This window comes from Danio rerio, chromosome 23, assembly GCF_052040795.2.
Source record: "Danio rerio strain M-AB ecotype USA chromosome 23, GRCz13ab, whole genome shotgun sequence".
In the NCBI taxonomy this organism is placed as follows: Eukaryota; Metazoa; Chordata; class Actinopteri; order Cypriniformes; family Danionidae; genus Danio; species Danio rerio.
The window spans coordinates 26,103,875-26,116,432 of NC_141043.1; the positions used below are offsets into that span (position 1 = coordinate 26,103,875).

General features: G+C 35.0%; 1 protein-coding gene across 18 annotated transcripts in view; it reads left to right on the forward strand.

The window, feature by feature from the left end:
• Window positions 1–12,558, forward strand: part of samd11 (sterile alpha motif domain containing 11) — a 105,196-nt gene that overhangs the window by 74,178 nt on the left and 18,460 nt on the right. For all 18 annotated transcript variants that reach the window (XM_087307097.1, XM_087307098.1, XM_087307100.2 and 15 more), the window contains one exon: window positions 2,945–3,100. In XM_087307097.1, coding sequence (XP_087163223.1) covers window positions 2,945–3,100 — 156 coding nt within the window. The remainder of the gene's footprint in view (window positions 1–2,944; window positions 3,101–12,558) is intronic.

The window sequence follows — 12,558 nt, forward strand, 5'->3', positions numbered from 1 at the left end:
GATGCACATCATTTCAATAAACAATCATTAAATTTTGCTGTTTAAAATACATAATACAGCTTTCATTATTGTTTATACATAAGTGTAGAGGGAATAGTAAAGACAGTGAAATCACTAAACTAAATTTTAGTCATTCAATCTCAATGTAGGTTTACTGTAAAAAAAAACAAACAAACAAATAGAAAACAATTGAATTGTAAAGGTAAAAAGTGTTTTTTTTGCCAGCACAATAGCCTAGTGGTTAGCGTGCCGACATATGGTGCAGTAGCACGTCAGGCATCTCGAGTTTGAATCCTGGCTTGAGGACATTTCCCTACGATCTCTCTCCAACTTCTCTTCCTGTCTCAATACTGTGCTTTCTAATAAAGGCAAAAAGGCCAAAAATAAATCTTAAAAAAATAATAATAATTCACTGCACGTCCCATATCAAAAGTTGATATATGGCATAATAAACTGTATGGCAACGTGCAAGTTCCATTTGGATTTCACATCATGAACATGAACTGTCCCACAGTAAAATGAACCGACACCTTATCCAGCATATGTTTTACACAGGGGATGCCCTTCCAGCTGCAACCCAGTACTGGCAATTTTTTTTAAACCTGATAATATTTGATAATATTTTTTACATGATAATATTTTTTCTTCTGGAGAAAGTCTTATTTGTTTAATTTCGAATAAAATAAAAGCAGTTATCAATTTTTTAAAAGCCATTTTAAGGTCAAAATTATAAGCCCCTTTAAGCTGTATATTTTTTTCGATATTTTACAAAGCAAACCATCGTTATACAATAACTTGCCTAATTACCCTAACCTGCCTAGTTACCTTAATTAACCCAGTTAAGCCTTTAAAGGTCACTTTAAGTTGTATAGAAGTCTCTTGAAAAATATCTAGTCAAATATTATTTACTGTCATCATGACAAAGATCAAATAAATTAGTTATTAGAAATGAGTTAATAAAACTATTGTTTAGAAAAGTGTTGAAAAACTTCCCTCTGTTAAACTGAAATTGGGGAAAAATGAATGGGGGCTAATAATTCAGGGGGGTTAATAATTCTGACTTCAAATGTACACATTTGTAATTTTAATTGTAAAAAAAAAAATTACAATATTTTAACATTTATAGATAATGTAGTCCAAGTGGGTCATCTTCTGTGGTAACTGATTTCATTTGATCTATCTATATTTAGAAATTTTCATAATCTAATTATGTAATATTGTATATTGTTTCCATGTATCAAAAGAAATGAAACAGTAACTCATTATTTTAGCACTTGTATCAGTTGACATTGTGTTTTTTCAAATGTAATGTGTGTGTTTCAATTTGAAATGGGATCAATTTGGTCTAAATTGTGTTATATTGAAAATGTAATTTTAATTCAATGAACAAAGTGTCTTTGTGTGTATTGTACCCAAGCATATGAAAAAAAAGAGTTTTGCAAAAATGTGCAATTTTGGCAATGGTTGTTTTTTGTGCCACAATTTGTGGCAAAATGATACACTTACAATCACATAATATACTTAATATACTGTTATGAGTAAAATCAGCTTTAGAAATAGTGCGAAACCTAATTAGCTGTATTAGTAGTATTAGCCAGTTTGCATTTTTTTATTAACAATGTCTGAGAAAATGGTATGGTTTAATGTGATCATATAATGCAAAAATTATGAAGTAATTGTATAACTATATAATGATGTGGTTTCAGTGTTAATCACTTACAGTATGCATTTGAAAATTAATCACACCTTAGATGTTTTTAATCTTTAGTGTTTTTTAAAGTCAACAACAAAAAATTAATAACTAAAGGATTATTTAAATATATTATATATATTATACAATATATATATATATATATTGTCTAAAGGAAATATCAATATTAAATACTTTAGAGTTTGACATGTTTTTTTAAACAGTTTTAGCAAGTTTTCTCAATTTGTTTCTCCTGTTTTATAGATTAAATAGTTCACTTTTTTTCATGTTTCATGGCCAGTAAAAACTAAATTTAGTGTGTAGCTCAAAACAGCAGCTCAACTGGTTTAAACATTGATGATCACACATTTCTCAGTCACTAGAATACATTTCTATCACTAGAAGAAAAAAATAAGTAAAAAGTCAAAGGGGTGGCTATTAATTCTGACTTTAACTGCAATTTAGACTTTAACTGCAATTTCTATCACTAGAATAAATACATTTTAAAATATATTCAGGAAGGGGCAACACAGTGGCACAGTAGGTAGTACAATCACCTCACTGTAAGAAGGTCGCTGGTTCCAGTCCTCGCGTGGGTTTCTTCCGGGTGCTCCATTTTCCCCCACAGTCCAAAGACATGTGCTATAGGTGAATTGAATAAGCTAAATTGTCTGTAGTTTATGTGTGTGAATGTAAAAGTGTATGGGTGTTTCCCAATGTTGAGTTGCGGCTGGAAGGGTGTCCGCTGCGTAAAGCATATGCTGGATAAGTTGGCGGTTCATTCAGCTGTGGCAACCCCTGATTAATAAAGATGAAAAGAAAATGAATGAAAGAATGAATATATTCAGATAGAAAACTATAGCAATCTCTCTCTTTCACACACACATACACGCACACACACAAAGCACTGCTCGTACTCACAGCGCCTCAAAACATCATCCACATGAACACACACACACACACACACACACACCTGAAGCCTCTCGGGTGGATTATCTGGCGCTTGGCAGCACACACTCCCCCATCCCCTGCGCTGGGCCACACTGCTTCTGTTCGCCTGCCCGGGGCCAAGCTCTGGTTTCAACGAGGAGGGTAAAATATCCCCCCTTCCTCCCCATCTCTCCCCCAAGAGTCTCTCCTCGTGCTTGAGTTACTGCAAACTCAAAAGGAGAAGCACACATAGACCTCTCCATCACTCAAACACTCATAAGATCATTTGGGGCAACTGATTGAACTGTGCTTGTTGTCCCACAGAAAACTCTCACACGCCTGCGCTGGAGCCGGGCAGTCACATGACCCCCGAGGAGCACTACAGGCGCATGATGTCAGCGCTGAACGAGCATGGCTCTTATGAGGAGCAGCAGCAGCGCCTCTACCAGCTGGCCAACAACATGGGCATCCCAAGCCATGGTGAGTGTGCGTCACCTGTGTGTGTGTGTGTGTGTGTGTGTGTGTGTGTGTGTGTGTGTGTGTGTGTGTGTGTGTTTCTGTATCCGCTCTAATTACCCATGTAGCTGTATTCCTGGACGCCACACAAACAGCTCGAGCTCGACTGCGGAGATTACTGACAATTCTATTTGCGGTCTCAGCCCACCCAACGGTAGGATGTCAGAGTGGGTGATCTGTGACTACTGCCACACACAGTAGTAAATAACACTGCCATTGGGCCCTGAGGTCGACCGGATCGATTTGGCCCTTTGATTGGCTGCAGGCCAAGCCTCTAAATTACCAACACCATGAAAACAGCTCTCTTTTTTTTCTTCTTTAGCTGTTTCAAATTTACGATCACTGACGAGGTACCAGGGTTAACGGATGCGGATTTGTAAGATTTGTAAACCGAAATTTAGTGAGCATCATTTTGTTTTATTTGTTTGGTTACATCTTAACTGCGCTCTTGAGCCTTGTTAGACGTTTTTCTCTCAGAAACCGTTAATTGCCTCCAGCTTTTACGGCTTTTTTCGGTAGCGTAAATTTAATCAATCTCACATTCCTGCTAAATCTGAGCGCATATGACTTTACATTTTATTTGATCAGTAATGATTCTTAATTACTGCTTGCAAATCCAAAGGGGGGAAACGCTATAAAGGGTTTAATTGGCCCTCTTGTACATCTGTAAGAAATTAGTGCCACTGTATGTGCCGTTCCAGTCTGGGATTTTATGTCAGTGGTGTTGCGCTCAGCTGTCACCTTTCCTGATATTTTCTAGTGTAGTATTCAAGAGTTCTCCCAAAAAGGAAAATTTACTTACTGTTTACTCACTCTCCAGTGGATCTATATCTTTATGAGTTTCTTTATTCTGTTAAACAATAAAGAAGAAATTTTCATAGTAGCATAAAACTACAACACTGTTAACGATTTATGTAAATCACACAGTATTTTACTGTAATATGAACTAGAGGTGTGAACCTACACTGGACTCATGGTTCGGTTCGGTTCGGTTATGATTATCATGCTATTGATTCGGTTTAATTCAATAGTTTTTTTTCGATTAGATGTTTTCCATACTCAATTTTATATTTTACTTCACTGGCACAGCACAAGAATTCTTGTATTAAAATGTATAAAAATATTTATATATTATTTGTAATACAACTTTGTCCTTTAATACAAACAGTCAGAACTGGACCTTTAAAAACTCAAGTACATGCACAAAAGAACTTGAGCATTTATAGCAATATGCTCTCTGTTGAGTGAGTTCTTACACCCCTATGATTGGTCACATGCTTAACAGAAAGGGCTGCAATTGGCTCAACACGCTGGCGCTGTTTATGGAATCGCAGTGAAATAGGGGTTCTGCTGTAACTTCAGTGTCAGAGAAAGACTGTCCAGCAAATACTCGCGCAGTGAATTGTGCAGAGTTTCTGCATTAAGTAGTTGGAGTGTATTAATTACTCGCGCTCACCTCGCTCACCATAGTAAGCTACCACGACATAGCACATAAGAGATAAATGACATATGTAATAACCGGTTAAGATCTATTATTGAACCTATACCGAGTAGTCTGCATCTGCATCGCGGTGCACCAAAGAAACAGTTAATTTTAACACGCCTAATATGAACGACATTTTACTGTTGGACAGTTATGGGATATTTAAAAGTTGCATTGTGAAAATGACTGTATATTTTACAGTAAATATATATACATCGAATTCTGTAAATAAATATAGAGCAAGATAAATGGTGCTGTAAATGTAAATACAGTATTTTTTGCTGTAATTGGTTTAGTCATTACTGGTGAAATGCTGCCAGTAAGTTACTGTAGATACTACAGGAAATTGTTAACAGTGAAGTGAAGTCAGTGGTTACATGTTTCCAGCTTTTGTCAGACCCCCTAGTTTTTCACGATTTATTTTGTGATTTTTTTGCGATGAAAATAACTATTAATTATTAATTATTATACATTAATTAGTGACGGGAATTCCCAGAAATTTGCAAGCAATTTTGCTATATAAAAAACTATATATATATATATATATATATATATATATATATATATATATATATATATATATATATATATATATATATATATATATATATATATATATATATATATATTATTTACCATATTAGGTAGCCTACTATGTTAGGTGTGCAACCAATCATCAAAATTTTTATTTTGGTCTCTTGTCTAAACCAGATCTGAAAGGGTAGGGATTAAGCCAAAGGAAGGTTGTAAAACTCTTATTTTTATCCACAATCTTACTTTCCCTCAGATTTCACTCCCCAGAGCATTTGACATCATGTACCTCACTCAGGATTTCCATAAAACTCGTCAGTGGCAGGGAATCGTTTTCTCTTGTAAACTACTTAGTTGATTTTATGTTGGATTTAGCAATCGTGGAATCCCAAAAAACTAGGGTGTCTGATTTGTGTTCAACAGTAGAAAGAAAGTCAAACAGGTATGGGACAAGTGAATTTTCAGTTTCAAATGAACTATATACTGTACAGTGCTAAATGAGTACACCCCATTTCAAAAATAAATATTTTTTATATGAATTAATATATTCTTAGTGTATATGGGTAATATTTGTTACTGCATTTTAACATATAACAGATTTATTAAATCAATATATTCATGTAAATAATAGTTTAATCACCAAAAATATTTATAAATAGAAAGATAATAGGGTTAAATTCAAACAAAATATTACAAAAAAAAAATTACAAACTACAAAATTTCGACAAATTCATATATATAACTTTGTTTCTCCTAATTTCTGCTTTTTCTTAAATTTTGATTTAATAATTTTCTGTATCATAAAAATTTGCGCTACTAATTTCTGGACTGTTATCATAAGGAATTTTGTTAGATTAGCTCCCATCTCCATCACCAACCTAAATAAAGGTGTGGCTATTTGTGGAAAGAAATCTGAATCGGTGAAGACATGGCAGGGCCGTCTGTGGGAAATCCAGTGAGTGAAAGCAGCCGCGTGATTTGCGGGGTCACCCTGTCGGTCCCTCCCCCAGATTTCTGGGAAAATGTCAGGTGTATGGTTTCATAATGGTTGCCATTGAAAACAGACTCAACGGGCCAAGGTGCCGTTCCTCCCCTGAGGAATGTGAGTTGCTGGCTTGCCCCTGCACGCTGAGCTCATAAGCCTACAGAACGATAAGGCTGTGCCAGTCAACCGCTGCCAACATGCCTGACTGCCAGGACTTTGATGGGCGAGATACCCATTCTCACCTTTTCACCGGATGGCCTACTGTACATAATGCTTCTTCAGTTTAACTGAAGACAAAATGTAAATGGGATCATCATTTACTCAAAGTCTATTCCACATCTCAGACTGACACGTTTGAAGGTCCTAACACTAATATGCATAACAACTGGCATTGCCAAGTATGTAATATAACATTAAATATTTATATATATATATATATATATATATACATACATATATATATATATATATATATATATATATATATATATATATATATATATATATATATATATATATATATATATATATATATATATATTCCATTTATTTAAACAATGGCTGAGAATATATGGTTTAGTGTGGTATCAAACCTCAAATAATTTATTATGATTAATACAAATAATTATGCAAAATGCTTTTATGGCTTGGTTAAAAAATAACTTACATAAACTTTATCTTTGAATGTACCACATCCCACATATTCAGAATACTACTGAACTGTAAATATAATATAATATAATATTATATAATATTATATAATATTATATAATATAATATAATATAATATAATATAATATAATATAATATAATATAATATAATATAATATAATATAATATAATATAATATAATATAATATAAAGGCAATGCAGTGGCACAGTACTGTAAGTAGTGCTGTCGCCTCACAGCAAGAAGGTTGCTGGTTCGAGCCTTGGCTGGGTCAGCTGGCGTTTCTGTGTGGAGTTTGCATGTTCTTCCTGTGTTTGCGTGGGTTTCCTCTGGGTGCTCCAGTTTCCTCCACAGTCCAAAGACATGTGGTACAGGTGAATTGGGAAGCTAAATTGTCCGTGCAAAATATGTGTTTGAATGAGAGTGTATGGGTGTTTCCCAGTGATGGGTTGCAGCTGGAAGGGCATCCGCTGTGTAAAACGTGCTAGATAAGTTGACGGTTTATTTCGCTGTGGCAACCCCAGATTGATAAAGAGACTAAGCCAAAAAGAAAATGAATATAATATAATATAATATAATATAATATAATATAATATAATATAATATAATATAATATAATATAATATAATATAATATAATATAATATAATATAATACAGTACAGAAGTATAATACTTTTTGGCCACCTGACATCATGTCCTATATCTAACCCTAATGTTAAAGTCTTATGACTTTGTAGGCCTGCTGGGAATAAACTTATCATTTGTATTTTATATTATAACTTATGTTTACTTATGTTAACTTATGTAATAACTAATGTTTATGTAGCTTTAGAATATAGTATTAATATACTGCACAAATCATATAGACCACTACAATGACACATTTATGGTGTGTCCCGAATCAGTAATCACCATTTTATTGTAAACGAAGTCAATTTCATTCTCCTTTTGGTTTACTCGTACACATTTGGATTGACACAATGTTCTTATTAAATCAAAATTTCACATAATAAATGTTTTCACCCCGTTTGTATTTATTATTTTTCCGAACATTTAGATTTGCACCTATTGTGACAAATTCATTTCATCTGGCTAACTGTATGTCCCAAACATTTTCCCTTCGCACTCCTACATATTTCTTTTAACTCATTTTCCCCTCAAGTTGCTTTTAATTTATGTTCTTGTTTGTTTTTTTTCCCTGCTGTTTCTTCCACGCCATAGCTCACACAGAGCTGCGTTTGACTTTTCAGGGAGTGAGTTTTCAGAGAAAGTTCTCTGGCGCAGAGAAGCGTCAGTCAGCCCCAGCTGTGTTTCTCCTCTCTTCTTTACCTCCACGTGCCTCCGTCTTCTCCTTTGAGATGCTTTCCTTCTATCTGGCTTCTTTCCTTTCTTCATATCTTTGCACCTTCCTCATGGCTGCGTCTTCATAGCGCACCTCCTCTTGTGTGCCTCTGAAGTGTGTCGGGAAGTGTTGATGCAGTGCTGCTTTGTATACAGTAGAGACCCCTCCAAAGACCCCTTGACATAGGCATAGAGCTGGACCGGGCCTTTCTGACCCTTTTCCCCCCCAGACGCACACACTCATCCAGAACTCTCCACACCCAGCCCTGCTTTTATATTCTCTCTTTCTTTCCTCCCTCGTTCTTTCTCGCCTGGATCCCTGCAGAGCATCCTTTCATGTGTTTGAAGTGGAGGCCCTGAAATGAAAGGCCGTGAAAGGAGGCACGGATGGGTTTGTGCAAGTGTGTGTGCGTTTGGAGTAGGGATAAGGTGTTGTGCACCTTCAGCTTTGGGTGTGATGAGGTTGCTATAGGTTGTCAAATGCTGTGGGGCATTGGTATATTAATGCGGCACACATATCATTGATATATCATGATTCTTTTTGTTTTTGTTTTGATATATGGCTTATGATAAACACTTTATAGACTTGGTGCCATTCAGATTTTTGGAATGAGTACAGTATTTATCGACAACAGAATCCTTAATGATTATAATATATTACTAAGTAATTTTAAAACGTGTACTTTAACATTCCCTTGAGTACATCTTTAGTGCAGTATCAGTACTTTTACTCCACCATTTTCCTTCAACCTGCAGTCACTACTTTATTTATTCATGTCTATGGGGATCAAATCGCACATAGAAGGTATCCTAAGACACAGGCAATTTATAATTGCAGCAAACTGTTTGGAAGTATTAAAAGTGTCCATAAAGGTGTCCAAAATCATCACATGCATTGATCCAGAAAATGTTTACTGTATGATGACCGAAGTGGCCTTAAACACCCCACAGGCAAAAGACGTCAACATGACATTAGATTAACGTTGTCCCCCAATGTCGTGGGGGGCATTTTGTTTGGAATAGAAAATCGGGTTTACATCAGAACCCAACGTCAGGCCGACATCAATATATCATCTAACCTGAAATCAACCAAATATCAATATCTAATGATGTTACAGCTTGACATTGTTTGAACTTTACCACTATGACGTCATGTTGGATTTTGGTTGCCACACCTGACAATTAAATGTCAGTATTTGACATCAACATTATGCTGATTTAGATGTTGGCTCCATGTTGGATTTTGGCCACTTTCTAACACGACCTAAAATCAACCAAATATCAACATCATTTGACATCATTATTGGACACCAAATTTTGAATTTTGGTCACTAGACATCAAAACCTAAATCTGGCCTTATATTAACGTCTTATGACATTGTGTGCCTGCTGTGCAATAACTAAATGCACTACAGAATGTTACGTTTACACAAATTACATGTTAATGCATCAGCTTTTACAGTGCAATACTCACTACTCTTGAGTTCTTTTGAAAGGTCCACTTTTTACCCATACTTTAAGTAATATTCACAACAGATCCTTTTACTCTACTTTCACCACATTTTTAGGCAAGTAATTGAGTGTGATATTTCAGTACACTTTCCACCACTATACATTTTTTTAACAGAATAAAAATTATAACATTTCATAATATTACTTTTTTTGTGGGCCAAAATCTGTCTGAGCATAAGATAAGGTGAACATATAAGAGATGATGCCAACCCTGTACAAACTTTAATGTTTTTAACGCAATGTAATTAACGCAAAAAACAATTTTCACTTTTTTAGTGAAATATGTGTGTTCTAATAGTTTTTTTTTAGCTGCGTGGGACTGTCAACATCTAAAAAAATGTGTTTTGGTGTTTTGTGACCTTTTTAAGGAACACTTCTTTTTGGAAATAGGCTCATTTACCTCAGCGCTGAAAAAAAAGAAAGTTGAAGTTTTACAATTTATTATTCCATTCAGCCAATCTCCGGATCTAGCAGGAACATTTTTAGCTTAGCTTAGCATAAATCATTGAATCAGATTAGACCATTAGCATCTTACAAAAAATCTCAAAATCTCACTCTCAAAAAATTTTTGATCATTTTCTTATCTAGAGCTTGACTCATCTGCTGTTACATTTATTACTAAGAGCAACGGAAAAAGAAAAGTTTATATTTACTTGGCTGATATTGCTACGAACTATACTCTCATTCTGACATATTATTAATAATAATAATAGAACTTTGCAGCCTTGCAGCACTGTTGCCTAGTTACCTAGCTGGGGACTTTTTTCAGGGATTGGGTAATATCATTGCGCCTGCTGCAGCCATGGAATTATTTAAATAAACCCAACCTATATTGAAATTATTTTAGTGAAATAGTTGGAATTAAAGCCAGTAAACAGAGCTTGACTATAAGCCCTGATATAATTAGTATGGCATTAAAAAAAAATTGTAAGTTGTTTCAGGAGTTAGAAATAGTTTGAGAATGTGTGTAGTTACTTGTTTTATGTTTATAGCTGCACTAAAACTACTTTTCATGTTTAATACTGTTAACCCGTTTCTCTAACTCTATTATGTTAAGGGCTATAAAAAATAATTATGACATGACTGGATGTTTGCTGTGTATTGACCTCATGACTACACCTAAACAAAGAATGAAAGAGAATTTGAGTATATCGGGGTCTTAACATTCATCAAACCGACTGAAAATTATCACTGGTGACTCCTCTGGTGAAAAAAAAAAAAAAAATTGGCGCATGATGCCTCCTAACAGGAGTGAATTTGAAAAGAGAAAAAGGCACAGGCTGCGCTCAGTTGCTGTTGGATCCGTCTTTTCCCTGAAAGAATTCCCGATGAGTAGCGTGTCTGTCAGCTGCTCATGGCACACATGGACCTGTTGTGCCATACAGAAGCTCTCAAAGGCCTGCCAATGCTCTGCCACCACGAGCTCTGCGTGTACGGGCTGTACAGGAAATCAAATCTGGCTAGTTACAGATTCCACAGTAACACGGACTCAGATGATGCAGATTCGGGGTGTGACAGGGTTTGGGGTGAATGTGGGTGGCAGCCTGGAGCATCGGTGTCACTGTTTGGATGAGTACTGTGCTTGTACATGCAGCCCGCTGACCCTCTGTTGCAGGTAAAAGGGAATAATTCATCGCTAGGCTCCCCAGGATAGAGGCTTCAGAGCAGCTTTGAGTTTTACTGGATTTGGGGGCTGTTTTACACTGCTGGAAAGCTGATATTGGTGTGATTTGGAATATTGTAGCAGTGCCAGCTGTTTATTAGGAGGTTTGTTTATAGTCTGAGACACATTTGGAGCAACTATGAGCTATAATTAGACTACAACTAGTTTGAAAAACATACTGGCTGTCCAAAATTGCTAATTCTTCAAAAGCATGTTCATAAAAAGTATGTTCTATGCCAAATGAATTTGCTTAAGTACATCGGTGGCTACATTGATATCATCGATATCATCGATAAATGTGTGTGGTTTTTTTTTTGGCCCGAAGAATGAATGATCGGATAGATAATTATGGATTGTTTTCAGTGGCTGATCCAGATTTTTGTATTCAACATGATCACAAATAACTGTTGCATGCAGTGTGGGAGTTCTGTGAAAAAATGCATTGTGAGAAAAGAAAACTTTCCTTGCAGTTTAACACAGTTAAGATTTTAGAATAAAATCAGATGTTCACTGTATTTGTTTTTTGCTTTTTGTTTTTTGTAATCAGTCTAAAAAATATATAAAAAAATTATATCAGATTATGAATCATGGTATTTTCCTTCCATTCCATATCAGTTTCAAACAAAAATGTCAGTTTTCTTGTTTTTCTTTTGCTCACAAAAAAAAAAAAAGATTTTGGCTCGATTTTTATTTATTAAGGGTTGGAAAATGGATAAACGACTTATCCACATGTAGGCGATGCTGAAACACCCTTTTTCCTCAGATTGGTCAACCAAATCTGAGCTTGTGACATCACCTCAAAATAATAGTCCTCTGCGATCAGCACCCAGGCTTTTAGTTATTATTATTATTTAATTACATAATTAGCAGGCTTACATTCATTCACTGATGAAATAAAAACGTAAATAAGCAGTATTATTACACATTTGTCATTAAAATAAGTTCATAATTTGTAGTAACTAATTAAATAAACTTTATCATAATAAAGTAACTAAGCCGAAAAGAAAATGAAAGAATGAATAATAATAATAATTATTATTATTAATGTTGTTCACTTTGTGTGTTTTTTTTATTGTTTAGTTTTTTTAATAATTGTGAGAAGCACCAGAATAAGAACACATTGGGCCCTGGGGCTATAACAAAGAGTACCATTTGTTTTTATTTTATTTCCTCCTATTTTAATTGTATAGCTCAGATTTGGTTGGCCAATCAGAGGAACAGGGGTGTTTTATTACC